This window comes from Polistes fuscatus, unplaced genomic scaffold (genome assembly GCF_010416935.1).
Source record: "Polistes fuscatus isolate 324 unplaced genomic scaffold, CU_Pfus_HIC Scaffold3, whole genome shotgun sequence".
In the NCBI taxonomy this organism is placed as follows: Eukaryota; Metazoa; Arthropoda; class Insecta; order Hymenoptera; family Vespidae; genus Polistes; species Polistes fuscatus.
In genome coordinates this window covers 16,416,709-16,440,914 of record NW_025113107.1, presented here as the reverse complement: position 1 = coordinate 16,440,914, position 24,206 = coordinate 16,416,709, and the positions used below count along the sequence as shown (strand labels likewise).

Sequence of the window (24,206 nt, the reverse complement as noted above, 5' to 3'; positions counted from 1 at the left end):
ACGTGAGTGTTTTCAAAGTGAAATATTAAAAAGTTCGAAAGACATCTTTGAAAATATAATTGTCGGTGTATGTCGGTTTCGCGCCAAATCTCACCAATGTTACTTAATATTTCTTCTAATTTCCAGCTTTTTTCATGGTATCAATAATTGCTACCATCTCTAATGATGCTCTAATTAATTATTTTTCGTAATTATGTATTCAAAGATCGCGTATTTCGTGTTAAATTTGACTTTTATCACATACACACACATACAGGCATATATACATAAGTATAGGTTAACCCTCGTACACATACACTCATATATTTGATTTTCTTTATATTGTACTAATGTAATTTTATTTTCTTTTACTTTTTTAGATTTCGGAGCATTAGGAGAGTCCAGCAGGAATACATATACTCAGTCTACAATTGTGTTTACTCTTTTTTATCTTCATATTCATCGAGGTAAGCGATATTCTTTTTTTAAGCTATGTGACATATAGAAATGTATAGAAAGAGTGAGGACGACAGTGAGAGAGAGAGAGAGAGAGAGAGAGAAAAAGAAAACAAAACATTCACCTACAGACAATTATGAATGTGTATGTATATTTGTAGGAGTTTCTCGAGGTGAAAACAGAAGAAAGACAACCGAAAACAAAACGTAAACAGCTGAGCAACGAACGTTAGACACTCTCAAGGATAAGCAGTAACGTATCTCATTCCCCTTCCGTCCTTCTTTGAGTAAAGATCTAACGAACGCGACGTATTAAACTACTTATTGATTTTATTTCTAATCTCATCATTATTGAATTAATCGTTTAAAAAGTTTATTATAGCATTGGACAGTATAACAATTGATACACTTGTTAAGTTATTCTTTATTGAGTTTACAACTACAGTTATTGTCTTCTTTAGACTTCTTTAAAGATTTTTATTAATAATTATTAATAATATTTTATATTTTATATGCAATTTTATACAAGTAATGAGATTTAGGCAACTGATATTGCTTTGGTTTGTATATTGAAATACAAAGCAAGCACTATCAAACAAATAGTTGCATACTTTGATAAATTCTATAAATATTGTTTAACTTTTACTTTTAATAATTTTAATTCTTCATGATAGAATATTTTTTAAAGTGTGCAATGCCTTCAGGAATGATTCACAGGATATATTGTTCTATAATCTTTTTAGTATGTTTCAGCTTTTCAGAGTTTTATTTAATTTTATTTTATTCATCGTCATCCTACGGGTAGGATACCCATCCTGCAGTCATCAATGAAGACTAAAAGTAAGTATATTTTCCTATCAAACCTTTCTATGATAATTTCAATAGTTTTTTATTGCGAAGATGATATTAATTGCTCTTTTTCTTTTTCTGTTTCAGAACATCATTGCAATCGAGCGCGTAAGCAATGAGGTACTCGTGTGTTGCATCGATAAAATAAAATATAAAAGAATCGGAAAGAGTAGAATCAGTGTTGTACGCCGTATGTAAAAATTTCGTTTGCTCGGTTAAGAAACTCCGTAAGTTTCTTCTATTCGGTTTAAACGTGTGCTCATCGTCATCCTAAGGGTAGGATACCCATTGTGCATTCATCACTGAAGAATAAATGTAAGTCAATTTTTTTATAAAACATTTTCTCAATAATTATAATAATGTTTTTATATCAATGGTCTATAAAAATCATATTTTTATTTTTGTTTCAGATCATCGTTGGAATAGTGTTACAATTTATTAATTAAATTCATTTGGAAATTCGTTTAACACTAGATTTTTTCATTGTTGTTTCATTTACTATTTTTTAAAAACTTACAAAAATTGTTTGCATGAAGAAATGGGTAGAGGGGAGGAATTAATATTTACATATATTTCATTATGGTATTAAAAATCAACGTATATTTTAAAAAAATAATATTAAAATTTTATATATATGTAGCATATGTAGCAAAGAAATTTGATATGAGTCAAATTGGTTTATTGTTAGTCCATTAATCTAGTGTTAATTGAATTAACTGCATGTAATGCAGTTGTAGAATCAGTGTTGGTGCATTGTCATCGTCATCGTCATCCTAAGGGTAGGAGACCCATCGTGCATTCATCGATGGAGATACAAAGTAAGTATATTTTTGTATTTAATAATTCAACAAACATTTTAATTGCTTTTAGTAATAGTAATGATATTAATAGTATTGTTTTTTATTTCTGTTTCAGATTGCAATCGTGCGCGAAGCAATATACGGGAGTGTTGCAATCGATTAAATATAATTAAAATCACGGATTAGAAGCACGTTCGTTCGTTTTCATTTCAATTCCGTCGCGTTCGCGAACTATTTTTGAAATGTATATATTAAATTAATTGCGACCAAAGCAGTAATTGCATTAGAGTTTGCTCGAGTAAAGTTGTATTTTTATCTTTAAACAGTCGCACAGACTGTTCGCGTATTAGAGTCAGTGCATCAATGAAGATTTTTTTTACTTGCATTGACTGTGTGCAAAGCAGTCTTTGGAAGCAGTTGTAGAATCAGTGATCGGGCGTATAATAAATTAAAATCATACGCGAATTAGAGCCAGTGTTGTTCGTCGTATAATAAAATTTCGGTTTCGCGATAAGAAACTCATCTATAGTTTCTTATTTTCGTTAATAACGCATTATTAGATTCACGCGAGATGCATCACCATGGTGCCACTGAGTTGTATCCCATTGGAATGCATTGTAAGTATTCATTTTAATTTACATTTGATTCGATTTCTTTTTTATACGATTTTTGATTGTATTGCAGATAACTTATCGTTATATTTTATTTTATGTTACAGATAAGACGATGGATTTTCTTCCTTTTCAATATGGATATTGAATGGATTCTTCGATGGATCTTCGATGAATCTTCGATGGGTCTTCGATGCATCTTCTATGGGTTCTTCAATAGCATACCGTCGAACTTTCTGATTGTTACACTGCTATACTTGCTACGAAGTAGGAGTGTTTTGGAGCCATCGTAGAACTTCTTACACAGTGAGTCAAAAAATTTAAAGTCCCTCCGGTGCTCAATCATGCCGAGGATGAAAGGTCCTAATCGGCACGAGTTACCGGTTGTAATTATTCCAATAAATTAGTGACGAGCACATGAATAATTCCTTTCTAGGAGTTACTCATGAAAATTATATATTGTATTGTATATTGTATTGTATATTTTATATTAGTTCAGGATAGGTTTTCTTGTCTCACCGGTTAAATTCATTTAATTAATAGTGCAATTAATTAATGCACTTCCTTTTTTATTACGTGTTTTGTTCGCGTTTAGTAATGGTGAAATCGAACATTAATTTACTCGTTTTCTTCCAGAAAAGCATGTAACAAATGTCTTACATGCATTGCTTCGTATTTAATTTATCTAATGGCGATTAATTTTAATATATCGATACTTTTCGATATTATAAATAAATGAACAAGAAGACAAACTCATTCGCGACGGATAGATTCAAGCAGTTAAGTGGTGGCTCAAAGCCCAGTTCTTTTATTAGAACAGCCAACTTAATGAAAGGAGTCGTCCGAGGTTTTTTTTTTATATATTAATTAAAAGATATTAAAAGTTATATTAAAATATATTAAAAGTTTTTATTTATCAAATAAATTGTAGAGTCCTTAGCCGCTTAGATGAATTTTTATAAAAATGTATTTATGTATTATGTATTTATGTGTTTTTAATCATATTTTTTAGATTAGGATTTTCAGCTTCTAATATACTAATCTCCCGTTTCTCCCCCCTATACTTTCTGCGTTCTCATCTATGCCTGTGCCCAGGTGCTACTCGTATGGGTGAGAAACGGTTAATATAGGTTTAGTTTTAAGTTTTTCCCCTATTGGCGGCTGTCATTGTGCAAGTGATTGCACGATGTACTTTACACCTGTGTATGCGTATTAGGTAAAGTGTTTTGTACATCGTTTCGCGATATTTTTTAATTAATACATCATTTAATACTGAGAACACTACTTCTACATATCATGTGTTATATGACTAATACTAGTGTTTCTATATTTTTCTATTTATATTAAATTTTTCTACTTTTTTTTTGTAATAAAATCGTTTTGAATAGTAGAGTTACCGCATTTATTTGTGGAAACTATGATATACTCGTATATAACTAGTATGCAATATATACTAGTGTATATTTGTATTTTTGCATTAGTCATTTTTGCAATAATCACTAGCCTTGACAGACGATTACAGCATTGGTACGTACTCCCATAAGTTTAGAAAACACGCGTTTGAACTAGGGTGTCGGAGGTGCTCCGGGGCATGCTCTCTAGTTTAGGTTTTTGCACCCTGGTGGTATGTGAGAGAATCGTGGAGTGTATGTATGTTTGATCTTTTTAGATATTGCCAATATATAGGCAGGTAGCATACTTAGGTGTGAATGTTTATTTAATTTGTAAGTAGGTAGAGACCGGAGAAGTCGCGCGTTTGTAATTTCCACTCAGGAGTGGAAAATTTCTTCTCCGGATATTATACAAAGTTTCAGCAACCTTTAGATTCATTAATCATTTAAATATTTCTTGTATTTTTTCCATATATTGCTGATACTCTGTACCGCGAGATATAAATCAGTATCGAACGATTCAAAAGTCTTTGCGTTTTCTTAAAAATTAATTTTGTTTCGAAAATGTGAAGATAGCTGAATACGTTGGATACTTACTTAATATTAAGTATATTAACGCTTTGCTCTTTAATAATTCCTACTGAATACTTCATTTGTTTTATATGTATAGTAAATATAAAGTAGAGTAAAGATAAAAGATAAAAGTAGTCGAGTGAAAATGTAAGACCATAAGATGTTTATGACAAAGTTTCAGCTTTTGTTTGATATTACTTAATTTTTTAAACGCAAAGTGTTAATAATAGGTTCATCGATTAGATCAAATATCTGTTGAGGCATTCGAGTAAATGTAACTGTACGATTTGTATTGTAACATGCGCTTAGAAAAAGCCTCACAGCAGAGTTTAGGGCATGAAGAAAGAAGAGGCTAAATGCCGAAGAGGCTAATGCCGAAGAGGCCCCCACTTAAATGTGGCTGAAAAGGGCAACTACATAGACTATTGAGTTATTTTCAAAGGTTCAACAGCAAGTTCGAACTTTTCGAGAATAGTTCTTTAGTCATATTTTGTATTTTATTATATTACCTTCTTGCTCGTCATTAATTTTTAGTTGTATTTGGAGATGATGGACCATTCCATCTCCTTGTTACGCCAAACTCATGCTGGAATAGTTCAAAAGATGCACAAGTTTTTTGTTTGTTAATAGAGTCAAAACTATCTTTAGATTTCCTTTTTTCTTAGATTTGAAACTTAATTAACGTTCATTTAATCTCACAATAATTTCTCTTACCTGTTTTATCTTTTAAATTCTTTTATTTGATCGAATGTTATTATATTTGGAATTTTGTGTGTGTAAAGAACGCGGTTTAAATGTAATTCACAATGATTAAAATAGATTTTATTTTCTTTTTTTTTCGCATTGTAATATATGTAGCTTTTTTATTTTTTAATTATCATATATTATAATATAAAATCACGCGTTTAAATTTAATTATATGCAACCTGAAATAGAGATTTTATAAAAATAAATAGGAAATTAAATTTAATAGTGCATCTGCTAATTTGGCGACTTGTATTTTAGGATTGGGTATATTGACTGTATAATCAATATAGTTTTCTTCTTGTTACAGGTAATCATCGTTGGATTTAACATCAACTCATCTTCATTGACTTGCATCTTGATTGACTTAATTATTGCTTTTTAAAATTAATTTATATACGCATTTCTGAAGGCACACTCATTTTTATACACTATAAATTAAATAAAAATAAAATATTATTGAGTTAATTATTTTTGGGTTGTATATTTAGAAAATAACACATTATCGTGATTTTTATTTAAATAATTATTTATACTTTCAAAGTCTCTTTTTTTGGCATTGATTTATACATGAAACTACGTAGTTGTACGTCATCACGCTATTGAATATTACAGAGATGTTATTTTTTCGAAAAGTTAGTATCACTCAATATTTCTTTCGTGATATAACATAAATTGAAGGTTCACTTAAAAAATGAATAAATATATGTGTATATGTTATAACTAAACAATATATGTGTATATATATATATATATACACACACATATAAAAATATTTATTAATATTTGCACAACGATCAGTCATAATAGAAGTGTAATACAATATAATATAACGCTGATAATAACGCATAAAATTTTTTAAATATTAACTCGATAATAATTAATTACGAATTATAATAGCAACAATATGATTTTTTTTTTAAAAGATCACAAACGAATGTCTATATGGATAGATTGGTAAAAATTTATATTGTTTATAAAAATTGTTTAATTAAATGATTGAAAATGGAAAGGTTTAAGAGTAATATTTTTCTTACACAAATTTAAATAAATGCATAACTTCTTTTTTTGTTTGTACTACTTAGTTCGTACAAACCAAAATGTTTCTTTGTACATTTTTCCTTTTCAGCCACTCAATTATGTATTATTACATTTCTTTTTCTTTTTATTGATATTATAAATAATTATCCATTCGTATTTTTTCATTGAAATGAATAAACATAAAAAGAAGAATGATTTGTCGATTAAAGGATTATTTGAAAAATATAATACTTCGTAAATAATATTTTTTCGCTTTGATTCGCTGTAGTAAAGTATTGTATAAATGTGGAAACAAATATATATTTGTATATATATATATATATATGCATAGGGTACTTCAAAATTAAATGGTTCAACTTCGATATCATATTCTATTCGGTACAAAATTCATATAAACACGTATAAAACGAGAACTGTTGTTTTACTTTGAATTAATCTGCTTCAGAATATTTGGATAATAATTACATTAATCTTTAAATCGGCAGATGAGGATCAATTGCATTCCTTGCACATTCCCCCCGATTTAATATCTTTGAAAAGTTTAGTTTATGATAATAATAATAATAATAATAATACTACTAGACAATAATAAAAATTCGGAATATACTAATTTTCAAATATCTTCTACAATCTTGAATAATTTCGATTAAACGTGTTAAATTATTTATTAACAATTACTTTCAGTAACTTTTGTCACGTTCTTAAAATACTTTGTCACAAACAGAAATTATTTTTATCCGAAAAAAACAAGAGCTTCCGGATTTTTGTATTTTAATTTATCATATTTTTTCGGAAAAGTAAAATACGATTCCGCAAAATTTAGCGATTAATTTCTGATACATCCTACACACATATATATATATATATTTATAGCAAATTAAAAATAATTGCACTTAGAAGCGTTATAAATTCGCACAAACTTACATTTCTTAGAAATCAAATAAATGTACGAGAAATTATTCGTAAATGTATAAACTTATACAGATTATATTTACTAGTAACAACGTACGCGTATTTGTTTAATCAATTATTTTCTTTGTTTTATACTTCGATTTACTTAATATATAAGAAATTCGCTGAGTTAAAGTTACAAAAAGTAAATAATGAACACAATCAAAGTCAGACTAGCTTAAAACATAATATAGCACAATTTATAGAAATAATTAATTCATTTATTATAATCGTTATTTTATTTGTTTTACTTTTTAATTTGCACTTATGAGAAATAAATATAAAATAAAATAAGAGACAAAAAGGAACATTTCGTTATTTCGCTAATTCTTTATAAACGAGCAGAATAATAATCATCATTATCATCATCATCAATCGAACTAAGATAAGATAGTTTATAAAAATATTCGTTTTTTTTTTTTTTTTTTTAATGCTCTCGAGATAATATTTTTCTAAAAATGCACATATCTTATGTATATTTATTAACTTTCCGGCAATTGACAATGAGACAGCATAAGTGTGCACGTATGTAAATTCTATTTTCAATTGTCTGACTAATTTTCGATAAACAATTAAATATAATTTTTGAATAATACGATTGGTGTTAACAAAAGTCATCAAAATCTTCTCACACAAACACGTAAAATCTATTTTTTTTTGTTTTTATAATATTCGATGGCACTGTAAGGAATATCGAAAATCGAAAATTCATTTAATGAGATCTAAATATTTCGTTCTTCGTTGTTTTCGATTGCTATGATCTCTCACAAATCTTATGTATATATAACTTATTAATATATTCTTAATATCGAACTGAAAATAAGCAAAAATGCTATTGAACGTTGTTCTTTTTTTTTGTTTTTTGTTTCTTTTTCTCCTAATGAAAGATTTAATAATAGATCGTGTAAGTTTATTTTCGATTTTTATATTTACTCGAATACGCATGCTAAAACACGTACGAAGCAGGTACAGATTCTGGAACATGCTTGACCAGCACACTCTTTTCGTCGATTTTTTCTATTATCTTGACGTTCCTTCTTACCTGATTTTAACATGCTACAACCTTGATTATGGCACGTTATTGTTCCGCTCCTTGGTGTGTTGGTTAGCCTCCAAAGAGGGCTGCTTCTTGAAATATTTGCCTATATAATTTATATTAATATAATTAGGATAACTATTAACTATTTCTTTTTTTTCGTATCATGCAAAAAATATTATATAAACAAATTTGATTATACATTTTCGATTAGATTTTTCATATAGAGTCACTAGCAGCAGCCCCCCTCCCTCCCCTTGTATCAACATTTAAAAGAAACCTTGTATATTATATTTTTAAAATTATGAAAAAATATAAGTTTTAAAAAAATATTAAATTAACAAATTAAAAGTTTATGAAAAGATCGAATATTAAATATATATAAAACAATTTACTCTCTCTCATCAACATTTAAAAGAAACCTTGTATATTATATTTTTAAAATTATGAAAAATATAAGTTTTAAAAAAATATTAAATTAACAAATTAAAAGTTTATGAAAAGATCGAATATTAAATATATATAATAATTTACTCTCTCTCATCAACATTTAAAAGAAACCTTGTATACCATATTTTTAAAATTATGAAAAAATATAAGTTTTAAAAAAATATTAAATTAACAAATTAAAAGTTTATGAAAAGATCGAATATTAAATATATATAAAACAATTTACTCTCTCTCATCAACATTTAAAAGAAACCTTGTATATTATATTTTTAAAATTATGAAAAATATAAGTTTTAAAAAAATATTAAATTAACAAATTAAAGTTTATGAAAAGATCGAATATTAAATATATAAAACAATTTACTCTCTCTCTCATCAACATTTAAAAGAAACCTTGTATATCATATTTTTAAAATTATGAAGAAATATAAGTTTTAAAAAAATATTAAATTAACAAATTAAAGTTTATGAAAAGATCGAATATTAAATATATATAAAACAATTTACTCTCTCTCATCAACATTTAAAAGAAACCTTGTATATTATATTTTTAAAATTATGAAAAAATATAAGTATAAAAAAAATATTAAATTAACAAATTAAAAGTTTATAAAAAGATCGAATATTAAATATATATAAAACAATTTACCTCTCCTTTACAAGGATGTCCAAGAATTTTGGCAAAAATAAAAGCTGATTCTTCGCTGGATAAAATACCATTAGCCATGGGACCATCGATAAATTCTCTATCGGTCATAAGTAAATATCTTACGGAATACCACACTTCGTCCGATAGGGCAGCCCTTTTATTTGAAGAAGTAGGTTCGACACCACGTTTCCTACAATTCGATGCAGCCCATTTATTGAGTGCAGCGAATAGAATCACTTCGTTAGGTAATCTCAATTTATCACGACACGAGATTTCTTGAACTTCTTTGGCATTCAATTCTTCGAAACGTTCTTGAGTAAGTATAGTTGAAGGATTAGTATCGATGATGGCCAAACATCGTGAAAGAAGTTCGGTGCAGGCTGCAGCTATAATTAAAAAAAAAAACAAAATTAAATAATTTATATTATTATTAATTATATACATTATTAATTATTATACATAATAATTTTATATTATTAATTATTATATTTATTATTTAAATAATATTATAATTATAATATTATTTGAATTATTAATTAATATATATTATTAATTATTATACATTTTTTTTTTCTTTTAAATTATAAATTTACCTATTTCACCAGCCTCATCATCGGACGCGGGTGGAGCAGAAGGTTTATTTGATGATTCGGTATCTTCGATTGTAGAAATTGAAAGCGGATTAGCGTAGAGATAAAGATTTTCATAAACTTCGAGAACGTTTGAGGAATTTAAATTCTCTTCGAGATAATTTATTGCTAAACGTGCGAGATCTAAACAGAGATATTGGTGTGCTACGTCGAGCGTGGCTCTGGCAGTTGATACTGATTGAAAGATAATAGGCTCGTCGTTGAGATATCTGTTAACAAGTAAATAAACAGATGTTTGTATTACGAATTTAAATGTCTCGTTGTATATTATTGGGTTGGCAACTAATTGTAAGTGTAAGAACTAATTGTAAGCAACTAATTGTAAGAATAACTCATTGTTACATAAAGTAAAAAAAGAAAAGAAAAAATATCGAAAATATAATACTGATAGTAAAAAAAATAAAATAAATATATAAATAAACAAATAATTAAATTATAAAAAGATACATAATAATAATAATAATGATAAATGGATATGTACACATAAAATAATATACAAATAAATAGATAAATAAATTAAAAAATAAAAAAGAGAAAAAAAAGAAAATTTAAAATTAAAATAATTGCACTCATTTATGTTTGTATTACGAATTTAAATGTCTCGTTGTATATTATTGGGTTAGCAACTAAGTGAATGCGGATTTTTTGACTGGCAACTATGTTTATTCAAACATTTACGGGAATAATTCATTGTTACATAAAGAAAAAAAAAAAAGAAAAAATATCGAAAATATAATACTGATAGTAAAAAAAATAAAATAAATATATAAATAAACAAATAATTAAATTATAAAAAGATACATAATAATAATAATAATGATAAATGGATATGTACACATAAAATAATATAAAAATAAATAGATAAATTAATTAAAAAATAAAAAAGAGAAGAAAAAAGAAAATTTAATATTAAAATAATCGCACTCACTTAGTTGCCAACCCAATATTTATGTCTTTATATAAATTTTAATTTGTTTTGATATTTATTATTACAATTTTTGTGAATCGAATAATATAAAAGATACAAACATCTTGTATCCTTAAAATACGTATTAAACTAATATCGAGATTTCGATTTATCTTATTTTATATTGTGATATTTAAATTATTAATAATAAAATAATTTGAAGGATAGAAAAAGGATTGTAGTTTTAAAAACATATTACAAAAACTAATATTGAAGATTCATAATAAGTGTGTGAATGTTTACAAAGAAATAGATATGAATTGAATACCTGAGAAAATGATCGAAGGCTCGTTTTTCAATATGTTTTATGGTTAGAAGTGGAGGAGGATCTGTTCGTTCTGGTGCCAAGGGTCCCATGAGCATTGCACGAAACCATTCAGATTTTTTGGCCAATCGTTCCCTCTCTATACGATACCACCAGGTGTCCCCAGGTAGCCCCACCTGCATTTACGGTACATCAAAGAAATGTTACACGCGAGTTCATTCGACATCTGCTATCTTCTCGCAATTGTTTGTTCAATCGTGAATACATAAAAAGTAAATAATATAATTAATTTTAATAATTATATTAGGTCAATATGGATAGTTTTCTTTCCAATTATTTTATATCCTTTATTGATCAATATAACGAATTAAACAATGCAATGAAAAATTTAAGTTATAAATATTACTTTTTCTTTTATTTATTTTTTTTTCCTTAAATGAAAAATCAGAATAAATTTAATATTAAATTTCAAGTTAAGAATCGAGATGAAACTTTCACAATTAAATATGGAATTTAAAATATAAACATTTATTTTATTTTTTTGAATAAATTTTCTTTACTCGTGGCTTTAATTTCGTGATCAATTAAATCTAACAATCGTGGTATATACGAAATTCTTTTAATTTCAAATAAAAAAAAGAATACGATCGAATATCTTTTATAGGTATACATAATGTTAATTAATATAAATATAAAAAATAAACATACCTCGAGATTAACGATGTTACGAGGATCCATGCTAGACGTATTCTCGTCTGATTTGACGAGTGGAAGAACTTCGGACATATTTTTCGATGACAAATGTATCGTAGTGCCCTTGAATAAGATCCTATTTCGTATACGAGCGTTTAGAATATTTTCCCACGTTTTCTCAGTCTCCATATATTCGATGCATCTCGAATCGTCAACTAGAATATAATAAATCCATAATTTTATTTCAATTTAAAATAAAATAAAATAAATAAATAAATAAAGAAAGAAAGAAAGAAAGGATTAGATGATGAGAAACTTTTTAAAGTTGTCAATGAAAGATCGTAAAGTATACTACTGAATCGTAACGGGGGATACTTTTGACTCGAAACTTTATCTTTTTTTCTGAAATTATATTTCAAGCATTTTTTATCGACGATAATTTTCTTTTTCTTTTTTTTTTTTTTAAATCTTACCATAAAACGTTCAAATATTTCCCATTAACCGAGATAATATCTAATATACACATGGGTTTGGCAGATATTCGCAATAGATAGTACACAGCACCGATTACTCTTTCATTTTTTCAATAACGATAAAAGATAAAAATTTTCTGTTTATACATACATATATATCTATGATACGAATATAATTTATTTTTTTCTATGTATTATCGTATTTTTTTTCTTTAAGAATATATTATAATTTTTATTCAAAATTTTCACGAATATTTATATTAAATATAAAAAAATAAATGTTATTATATAGTTTATATATTATATATAATATATTAGTTATATATATCGAAAAGTTTTGAAAAGAAACTACCCATAAGAGATCTCAAACTCGACTGACCATTCATATCAACTTTCATCGTAAATGTTATTTAGAAATGTAAACATGGACTTTTGGAACGTAACAACGTTTGTTTATAGATACAACAGTTACAAACATTACATTATCGAGCTTGACTCATAAAAATGATAATTATCGAGTAACTCTCAGACACTCGAGTATCTTTTGAATAGAACGACTGTCAGATGTATTTAATAGAATGAAATTGTAATGTATATCGTTGTAAGAGTATAGATGTATATGTGTAGTATGTAATATATATATGTATGTATGTAATATATATATGTATGTATGTATGTATGTATGTATATGCAAAAAAGAACGTTAGGAGTCAACGATGAATATCTATTTCTATTTTTGACGAGCTTTTCTCGTTCCAAGGTTGCTATGTATGTGTTCACTTGCCGAAAATAGGCTTATTCGATGAAAATCAAGCGAAACCTTTCGAGTACAGACCAACTACCAAGCTTCTAATTCTTTTTTCTCTATCTTTTTTTCCTCTGTTTGTTTCTTTTTTTGTCTTAGAAAGGAGATCGTTGACTTTGAAGATCATGCTAATATTAGTTCGACTGAAGAAAGAATCCAGACTTGAATTTACATGACACGATCTCTTCGAGTAATTCGATATACATAAAGAGAAATATTCATGAACTGTAACGTTAGATATTTTCAAACAAATTTGTATAGCATAGTTAAAGGGGGAAAGATAAATTAGAATTCAAATATATTAAAATTGATGAATAGATTTAAACAAAATATTATATAATATATATAAAATATTATAATATAAATATTATAATATTAAAATGTAATATAAAATATAATATAAAATAATATAAAATATTATAATAAATAAATATAATAATAAAATTGAAATATAGATACCTAATTAATAGAGAGAACAAAAAATGTATATATTAATTTATTTATATAAAATTTGTTTTTTTGCAACGATGCAAAAATACATAAGACACGCGTGAAAAATAAAAAAAATAATCGTTCGTTAAAATAAATGCGAACCGACAACGTACTAATAATTAAATTTAAACGAGTTCTCGCACACACTGTCTTTTTAATTGTCATTGAAATTAATTCCTTCGTGTGTGTTGGATCGACACACCCACATTAATTAATCGCGAAATGCATCATTTTCCGTTTAAGATTATAGTACAAAATATTGTAAATAATTGAGATGCACGAATGTGCACTTTCTTACAAAATCTATCAAATTGAATTAATTTCAATCATTAAATTCGTTTATTAAATTAACATCGAGTAAGGTAAAAGCCCCCTCGGTTGGCCAGGCCCCCTCTATTGGCCACTTTATGCCACAACAGTGATTATAAATTATATGCTGATGTGCACATGGTGACAGTTTTAAAAAAAAAAAATTCTAATTTTAAAATATCATTGAAAATAATTCGGATTATTTTAAAATATATATAAAAACGAAAAAAATAAAGTTGTGCAAGACTTCTGTTTTTGGATGGTTTCTTGTTAAGTAAGGTAAGGATACTGTGATTTTTATTAACCTATATATTTCATTTTTGACAATAGCAACCAAAATATTTTTTTTTTCTGCAATTAACATAGCTTAAAATTATTATAGAAATTGAAAATTAAGTGATTTTTAATTATTCTCCATTAAAAATATGGTGGCCAAGCATGGAGACAGTATTATTGCCTCTGTTTTTATCATTAGCCAACTTATGGCTATTCGCTTTGAGGTTATATATTTGTACATAAAGTATTCAACTAGTTTTTTTAATACTAATGAGTAATTAATTTCTTTGTACACGAGTTTTGAATTATTCAATTTTGATTTATTTAATAAATTAGTTATTAATTAATTATTTATTTTAAATAGGAAAGATGGCCAAATGAGGGGACATGCGTGGCCAAAAGAGGGAGAAAGTTGGCTAAAAATAGGGACATTGCAAATCTATGTTTTTTTTAATTTACTATTAAAATATTTATGAATAATTTGTCTTTTCTTTATTTTTATTCAAAGCTGAAAGCTCAAGCTTACAGGTTAAACCATTAGTTTAGATGTAAGTTATTTTATTGAATGAATATAATTTTTCTAAAAAAGAAAACGGCTTAACTGGCCAACCGAAGGGGCTTTTACCTTATTATTTAAAAAAAAAAAGAAAAAAAAATACAAAAGAAATTTATTTTATTCTTTCTTTAGTTTCTATTGTTGTAACAACAATTATATCGTCTTATACATATAATATGGTTTCACACTATGGAGGCCTAAATTCCATAGATAGACGAATGCAAGAACTAATGTAACCTCGGAATAGAGGTGGCAATGTATGCTATCTGCCGATACCTATATTAAGTCCGGTTATCGTTATCCACTCAAGTGCATCGAGTAACAAAAACTATCGTGTGAATTCATAGAATGTAAAGGCACAAGCATAAAGGTTGTAATATGAAATATGTACATGGTATGCCTTCGTTGTTTTTTCGCTTCGATACATTTCTCAAAAGAAAATAAATCATAATATATATAAAATAATAAAATAAAACTTTTTTTTTAAAACAAAAGTAACTTGCATGACATAAATCCACGTGCACGTGCATGTGCATTTTACGTATAACGATTTCGTTCTTCCTCTCTGTTTTTTTTTTTTTTTTTAAATATTTATAACGTCTAATCGTAGAAAAAAAAAATAAAGAAATTACTTCGTTTATCGACGAATATTTTTATTTTTTTTTATGATCAGCATAAAAGCATATCGTTGCAATTCTTTTTTTTTTTTCTTTCTTTTACACGAATTAATTATTTTATCAAGCAGTTTAATATGTTTACGAATGACATGACAATAGCGGAAGATTCTTACGGTTTGTATACTTTATCGTGAAAAAAAAAAAAAAAAAAAAAAAAAAAAAGAAAAAATGAAAAAGAAAATAACGATTAAAATCACAAACAAGGAAATTATCCTTGACATATATAGATGAAAAATAAATAATGAGACTAGGCTTTGGGTATAATATTATTATTTTTATTAATATATATTTATTTTTTATAATTAATTTATATTTATATATAATTATTTATAATATATAATTATATTAAATTTTAAAATTAAAATTAAATTTAAATTTAAATTTAAAATTTAAAATTTATATATAATTATAATAAATTTATTATTATAATGAATTAATATATATATAATTATTAATAATTTTACTCGGTCCTATATATTAGGTTGTCCCATAAGTTTCTTCTTTTGTTTTTTTTTTATGCGAAATCAATAGACGATATTTATTGTTTAAGGTTGATTTACTGTGTTTTATATGAATAATGCTGCTGTATTACCTTTTTCCATCTCTCAGGAAACCTCATTATGCCCTCTTTCCAAAATTCTTGAGACTCATTTACAAAATATTCATCGAGGTGCGTTTTTATTTCGCTTTCGGATTTGTGACATTTATCACGGGGAGAATTTTTTGATAATCGGATGGGACAAGGTCTGGGAAGTGATCTGTATGGGAAGTAATCTGGAAAGAATTTATGAGACAACCTAATATAATACAATGCTTTATATTATCTTAACGATAATAAAAAAGCGAGCCTAATCGAAGATAATTTTTTGTTCTTTGATTAGGGCGATATAAGTATCAATGTAAGTATCATTGATGAAAGTAAAAGTAATTGAAAGATCAAATTTAAAAAATTAATCACGTCTGAAGTGTTACATTGTTGAGTTAATTCAATGTAACATGGTGCCCGTATGATCTTAGATTGTTGCATTTCGTTCACTAATTAAGTGACATTTTACATGGGTAAAAACATATTATCGAATACGTAAAAATAAATAAATAAATAAATAAATGAATAAATAAATGAATAAATAAATAAATAAATAAATATAAAAAACGTTCGTAGAATTAACTCGTACCGGTTTCGTCGTATCATAAAGGAACAAAAAAAATATAAAAAGGGTAATATCAATATGTCGACAGGTGCAGAAATTCATATTTGCTTAAAAATGATAAGACGAAGGAAAACGTTGGTCGTTTCGTAAACAAATAAACTGTTTAATTGTATAGATATATTTTGTGGAAACGCGTTTACCATCATTTTATAATTACTCGTCAAATAACTTGGAAAAAAAGTGAAGAAAGAAAAGAGTTTATTTTTTCCCGTTAACAAACGATAAAATTCGATGATGTAATTTTAGAAAAGAGAGAGAAAGAGGGGTTCGATTAATTGAATTGAAATGAATTGATCGAATGGATAGTTAAGAAGTACCCGCATTGTTGCAATCAATAGAAACCGCGTTCGTTTATAGTTGATTTTAATTGTATATATAAAATTATTCGTTTTCTTTTCTTTTGTTTGTTATTTTTTGTTAATTAAAAATCAAAATTGTTTGCATGAATGTCACGGTGAAAGTATATTTCATTGAACGAGATCATATTGTAAGTTCTTTATCAATTACACGCTCACGTAAATACGTGGATAAATATTAATCGGGGAAAAAATATTTCTTGACAAAAAAATTTGAACGATTGGTAAAGGCTAGTTAGACGTATATATTTATATCATATTGTATGCACAAATGTATATTCAAGTTCTTGCATATTGTATTTCGATTTTGCGTTTTTCTGCATTTCATTCGTCGAGCTCTAGTAGTCTCGATAGCAGCATACGTTCGTTGAATGCGTTGATAGGTCTCTTGGTAATAAAGAAATGAGGTGAGAAAGAGAGAGAGAAAGAGATAAAAAGAAAAGGAACAAATAAGAAAGAACACAATAAATGGCAAGTGAAAAAGAATGACTGGAAATTGTGTATCGCATGGAACGAATTTCGAAAGATCACGATTCGCAATTTTATATTTTTATTTTATATATTTTTTTTCTTCCTCTATATATATGAAAAAAAAAAAGGTAAGAAATGTCAAGTTCGAATAGTATTACTAATTTACCGGAAGAAGAGTTAGTTCTCCTTTGGAGAACAATAAGATCGATTGTTAGCACCCTCAACACGAATCAAATGGAATGAAAACGTTATGCCAAACAATGACCAATGCGATAATTAAATCGGCACGCGTGTCGAGTTGGGAAGTGACAATGGTTATAACGTGCGAAAATTAGTCAATGATGGAAAAATGATGAATCTTATGGAAAAAAACCTTGATGTATAACCATTTGCTCAAGTTCTACGGGCAAGGTCTTATTTTTTTTCCAAACAATATTACGAAAGTAACGAATTAGAGTAAAATATCACGATTACGATCTAGGATTTGCCTTGCACGCATATGAACATGATAAAAAAGGAAAAGAAATATTACAGGAAGATATTTATCTTTAAAAAATAATATATATATGTATGTATAAAATAAAAATAAAATAGAATCTAAATAAGAAAATTGTATGAGAAACGATTTTAATCAATTTTAGTATAATTTACTATATAATCGTCGTAAATTTCCGAGACATTTATCCTTAAAAAAAAGAAAAAAACAAAAGAAGAAAAAAAGATGATATCTACATAGTCAAGTTATTCGATATTAACGATAGTAACGAACGTAAATAAATTTATTCTAAATTATCCTTCAAACGTTTACAAATATATTTATAATTTAAATAAATAAATAGGTATAAATTATACTAATTAGTAATTAATTTGAAAAGAATTATCGTAACGACGTGTATGGAATGAATTTCTTATTAATTACTATAAAACGTTCTTAACTCTTAAGATCGAAATTATTCTATTGTATCAGTTAAAAATCGAAGTTCCCTCTTTCATTCTCTAACTATTTCTTATTCCATCAACGAGATCTGTTTCAAGGAATTTTATGACTCAGTACAGCGATCAATATTGGATCGCATTCTGGTCCGCACACATTTATGACAGCTGTACCGATTGTAAGGCGCACACCTATCTTGCATAATAAAGCTTCTAGTTGAGGAGATAATGATGGTTTATTCGTGGTTCTCTCGTTTAATTGCATCGTAATACTTGGCTCGATTTCATTTCATTCGTGCTTCATTAACGATTTCCTTAAATAGTTTCTCACGAAATTTTCATTATTAATTAAGAACTATTTGTAATATTGCGAACTTTTCTCTGATCGTTAATAAAATTGGAACATAAAAACATTTTCTAGATCGAAATGAGATAAATAATATGTAAGAAGATTTAGAATTTTTTATCAATTATATTGGAAAATCTTATAAGTAAAACTCATATTTTTTTTTTTCAAATAGAGGCAAGTGTAAGAGATAATATAAATTAATTTATGTATTAATTTTTCTAATTTTGATAGAAACATTTTCTATATCGAAATATAAAGTTTATCAATGTTTATCGATCGTATTGAAAAATTTCATTAATTTTGATAGAAATTTTGGTCTCTTATTGAATAAAATAAATAAAAATAATACAAACACTTTTATAGAAAATATCGAATTTACGAACGTTTGCGCGTGTATGTTAATTGGACACATAATAAAAACACTATCAACAATTTTATACGCAAATTGTTCCGGTTGTGAAAGAGAAAGTTTATTAATAAAAAAAAAAAGTAAAATAAAAATTGATCAAAAATACAAGATTGACGAAATCTTACCGGTCATTTTGAAAAATCCAATAAATCCAATAAACAAACGTGAATCTTGAATAGACGCGTGATGTGATTGTATGTAGATATTACTATAGTAATTAATTATGTTCACACTCGAGAATAAAAGGAAATATTATTGATAATACGAAAAACTTCGAATAAATAATACGAACATTTCGCGTTTTAGTTCGGACGATGGATAAACGCGAAATGAACTGACATCGAATAGGACCGTGCACTTTTGTTGGTTTAAATGCGACCGCCAGCATCCGGCGTGCAGGAAACCACGTGACCGCAACGTACAACACAATGAGATAAAAACTTGCCGATTAATCGATTATCTGTATTTATCTTTTTTTTTCCCTCCTTTCTTCTTTTCCTGAACAATTTCGCGGTCGAAAGATGAGATATCGTATGAATTAGAAATCTAATAGATATGAAAAAAAAAGAGGAAATTAACAAGAGAGAGAGAGAGAAAGAGAGAGAAAGAAAGATATTCAATCATGGAAAAGAACTACACACAGAGAATTGTTAAAATTTCCATAGATTCAGATGAATCATACTAATCTATATATCTATTTATCGTTATATTAAAATAGATGATTAAATGCACAAATTTTCCCAACAATATTCATTTAAAAATCGAAACGAACGAATACAAATTATTCTGTTTTTTATCTTTAAGAATATAACTAGACGTATTTTAAATAATTTAATAACACTGAAATGATAATTTTTGTTTGTGATATAATATAGATAATAAATAGATATATTTTGGATATTAGAGCAAACGTAAAGTTTAGATTACAGTATGTAATAACGTATCGTATTTGCATATAATACTTTGTCGTACATAATATGTATATGTATATTTAAATGTTCGAGTATGTATAATATATATATATAATCTGCATACATAATAATTAAGTTAAGCGTATACAAATTTATGAGGATTAATTCGTGCTTCGACGACACGCACGTGTGTTCATTTGATACCATTAAAATCGCACATAGTACAAAAGTAAGAGTAAGAATATAGTGTTTTTATTCAATGATATCATCTTTTGGGCTAACGTGATGATGATGATGATTTTAAAAAAAAAAAGGGTAAGTCAGAGAATAAAGAAGTAAAAGAAGAAGAAGAAGAAGAAGAAGAAAAAGAACGATAAAGAAAATACAATGTTGTTTTTTAAGAAGAAGGAAGAAAATTTCTTTTCCTATATTTACAAATATTTTTGCATATTTATACATATAAATACGTGTTACAAGAACACGTGTCTATTATTTAAAAACATAGATAACGGTTTATCGATACGTCACGTCGAATTAAAGATCAAGTCTCTAAACGGATTAATTTCAATGGTAATTGTTTCTTCGAGTGTAGAATTATACCGTACGATTAGTAACAATTTCTCGATCTCTCTGACTCACGCATTTTATAATACAAGAATCGTACGTAATACGGTAAAATGAGAAACATACGAGTTTACGATCATATTATGCACCGAGTTAACGCGTTTATAATGCTATTTCAGGTGCAAACTCGGTACACCCTAAATATTTTTTGTTTCCCTTTCGGTTAATTATTCATCGCATTGGTGACGTTACGTATGATACTTTGAAACGATTAGAAGAATTTCTTTGACTATAATAGTGTGTCATAAAATCGATAATATCGTTTATCGTCAAATTTATCTGACTTTTGAATGATTTATCTTTGGATAGGGAAAAAGTAGCCTTTTGATGTGACCAACGTAGGACAAGTACAGGAGTGATCAATACTTTCTACCTCAGTCTGCAGTTTGACACTCACACACACATATATAGGGATACCTATCTACATTCTCTGTTAAAGTACTCCCCCTCAGAGGAAGGAGGGACAGAGGACTGACTCGACTGGTGTGTATGGTTGTTCTCTTTGCGCAAAATCCAGCTTGCCGTTCCGAATGAAAATAACGATTTTGTGATACTACAAATAATATCTATGCTTAAAAAAATATTGCAATATATATATATATTTAATAACGTATTAAAATAGATGAAGAAAAGATTTACGATCTCGTTTTTGATTCGACGTGGATAAATTTTTGAATGTGAGTTAAATTCAACGAATACGAATTAAATGAGCACACCAAAAAATATAAATCGAGTTTACAATTAGGATAACATAGTAAGTTCATACCTGATTGAGATATCATACACCTGTCTGATTTGTTTCTTTAGGGAAACTTCTATCTACGATATCGTAGTAATATATTCTAAAAGGTTATCGATCGATTCGCAGTAGTTTGGGTTTGAAATGATCAGACGGAAACCTAATAAAATGTTATTAATAAGATTATCATTTTTACTAAATTGTGTTAGACTAAAATGAGACATTGTACGTTTATGATACTCTCGATATTTCAAGGAATAAAATTATAGTAATTTAAAATTTGCATTTAAATAATTCACATTTAAACGTAGGAACAAATATTGAAATAAGATAACGTTTTATTAATTTCTTTGAATCGTGATCGATTAATTAATATATTTATTATTAATTTTATTATTAATTTTATTTAGAAATTGAACACGTGTTACGATTAGATAAAAGATATTATTATATATTATTGTACGATAAAATAAATTGACAATGAGATGGTTCGTTGATTTTGTTAATTAAATAAAGAAAATGGCTTTTCGTGAGATACTAACGAAATGTTTTTTTTTTTTTTTTTTTATATAAAGAGACAAAAAAAATATTGCCGAGATATTTGGTGATCATTGACAAACGAATTCAAACGGATTAATTTTTCAAGAAAACATTGATTGAACAATGACTGAAAAAAAACAAAATTAAAGAAATCTAGTAAAGTTTACACTAAAAAAAACCTATCCTAATATCCCTACCAATTGGAAATCATGTAAATTATATAGAAGACAATAAGATGTCGTAATAATAAATATGAATATAATAATGATAAAAGGAAGTAACGATTTACAATTTGCGTGTTACGAAATAATAATACCCCAATGTCAGAATAAATAGGCGCGAATAAATAATCATCGTTGACAGTATTAACAAACCTCCTCGCAAATAATTATCAGTGATTAAACAATTGGCGTTCCCGTAGCTAACAACCGGTACTAAGGTGAAGATAATCTCGTAGAAATGAAATATTTATTCTTGCCACTGGGGCATGTTCTTTGGTACTTCGGTAGATTATCATCGTTTCATGTCTACCGAAATTTATAACTTCTCTGTATGAAATCATAACAAGATTTAATACTAATGTTTAAGCATGCTTTTCTAAGATTTATGTGCTTACGAATTACCTTTGATATGATATACCTTTTACCGTATTTTCCTTGATAACAAACTTCACTGATAATGCACTAATTAAAAGAAGAAAAAAAAAGAGAACAAAAAAGATATTGATTTTCATTCACTTAAAAAAACAAAGGAAACTTTTCGTATTCTTTTTTTTTATTCACAACGAACACTCGTTAAATAAGCACTGTCCTTTAACGTGGAGCTTACTCGACGAGCATTATACTAAATACGATTATGACAAATTTTTATACTTTTTTATTTTCTTTGCTTTTTTTTTTTTTGTTTGTTTTTTTGTTTGTTACATGTATTGTTATATCGTACGTTTGCGCGCGATTCGGGTTTTTCCCTTTTTTTTTTTCTTTTTCTTTGCTCGTTTTCTTCTGTAAAAAATATTAATTGTGAAGAAGCTACATTAGTTTATTTAGAATATAGTCGCACTTTGAGACTTGTACAACGTCTGCGTTGGCCGATTACTAGGTCTACAATGAACATATAATTCGCACGAAGGAACCGGTGCCCTGGCATCGGGCATATCATTGGCTATACATAGCATGAGTCCCGATGCGCAGACGCCTAACATTCTCCGTTCTTTACTCGTATAAACAATAACATGTTTCTTCTTAGCCCCTCCTCCCCAACCCCCATTTCTTATTATAATCCACTTTTCCAATAAAAACACATTTTCTACATTTTCCATATTATTGAAAAAGAAAACACATTACATTTCTTATTGTAGTTTTACGACGACAACAGGTATTGAACACTAATGAAGATTTCTAATTCTATTTAAAATCTAACGAAAAAAATGATGTATTTTTTATTAGGAAATCGTGCGTGACCTCTTTTCATCTTTGTATGACCTAAATAATTGATCGAACTATCGTCAAAATAGCTGTCCTATGAAACTAGTATTTTTAGAGGCTTCCTGAGACTGACCTGCCTTATATTCCCATGGATAAGTACGACAGGATGAAATCTAATCGTTAAATCCGGTATGAACAATAATGTTTTTTTTAACATTATCGAGATAATAACTACATTAAAATGCATAATACAATGCGTTAACAGATCGATCTCAGACACTATTAATCGATTGTTATACCTAAAATGGTACGTTAATTTGCGTTGAATCGTTTTCCCAAAGGAGACCTCAACTACTCTGTCTTCTTCGAGAGACAAAGAGAAAAGCGAGAGTATTTATAATTTCTGATGTTATTAACCTTTGAAGAGGAAATGAATATAAGACTTTATTTTTCTTTTTCTCTCACAATATTCTTAAACAATCGTCTCACTTCTTATCGTAGATTAAACGAGATCCTTATTAATTTGTATGATTGTCTGAATAACGT

The 24,206-nt window shown here is 27.2% G+C and overlaps 1 protein-coding gene across 6 annotated transcripts; it reads right to left on the bottom strand.

Moving 5' to 3' along the window:
- Positions 1-8,264: 8,264 nt before the first annotated feature.
- LOC122519520 (BTB/POZ domain-containing protein 6-A-like) lies at positions 8,265-23,417 on the bottom strand. 6 transcript variants are annotated; one of them, XM_043639013.1, is made up of 7 exons: positions 22,860-22,968; positions 21,724-21,856; positions 12,121-12,320; positions 11,416-11,588; positions 10,124-10,389; positions 9,531-9,916; positions 8,265-8,537 (listed from the first exon to the last, which is right to left on the bottom strand). In XM_043639013.1, the coding sequence occupies exons 2-7, from the start codon at positions 21,737-21,739 to the stop codon at positions 8,325-8,327; spliced, it is 1,254 nt and encodes a 417-aa protein (XP_043494948.1). In that variant the 5' UTR covers positions 21,740-21,856; positions 22,860-22,968; the 3' UTR covers positions 8,265-8,324. The 6 variants fall into 6 exon arrangements, with proteins under 6 accessions (XP_043494948.1, XP_043494947.1, XP_043494946.1 ...); XM_043639012.1 differs by lacking the exon at positions 22,860-22,968 and adding an exon at positions 22,611-22,723; XM_043639011.1 differs by lacking the exon at positions 21,724-21,856 and having other exon boundaries at positions 22,876-23,417.
- Positions 23,418-24,206: the final 789 nt, after the last annotated feature.

Bases quoted from the DNA above. Each gene is read 5' to 3' on its own strand.
- LOC122519520 (XM_043639011.1), bottom strand. From the start codon at position 22,969: ATGAAAATCAATATCTTTTTTGTTCTCTTTTTTTTTCTTCTTTTAATT. The intron at 12,321-22,875 runs GTATATCATATC...ATTATATTCTAG, and splicing joins CAAGGAAAATACGGTAAAAG to TTGACGATTCGAGATGCATC. The intron at 10,390-11,415 runs GTATTCAATTCA...ACTTGTTAACAG, and splicing joins GCCTTCGATCATTTTCTCAG to ATATCTCAACGACGAGCCTA.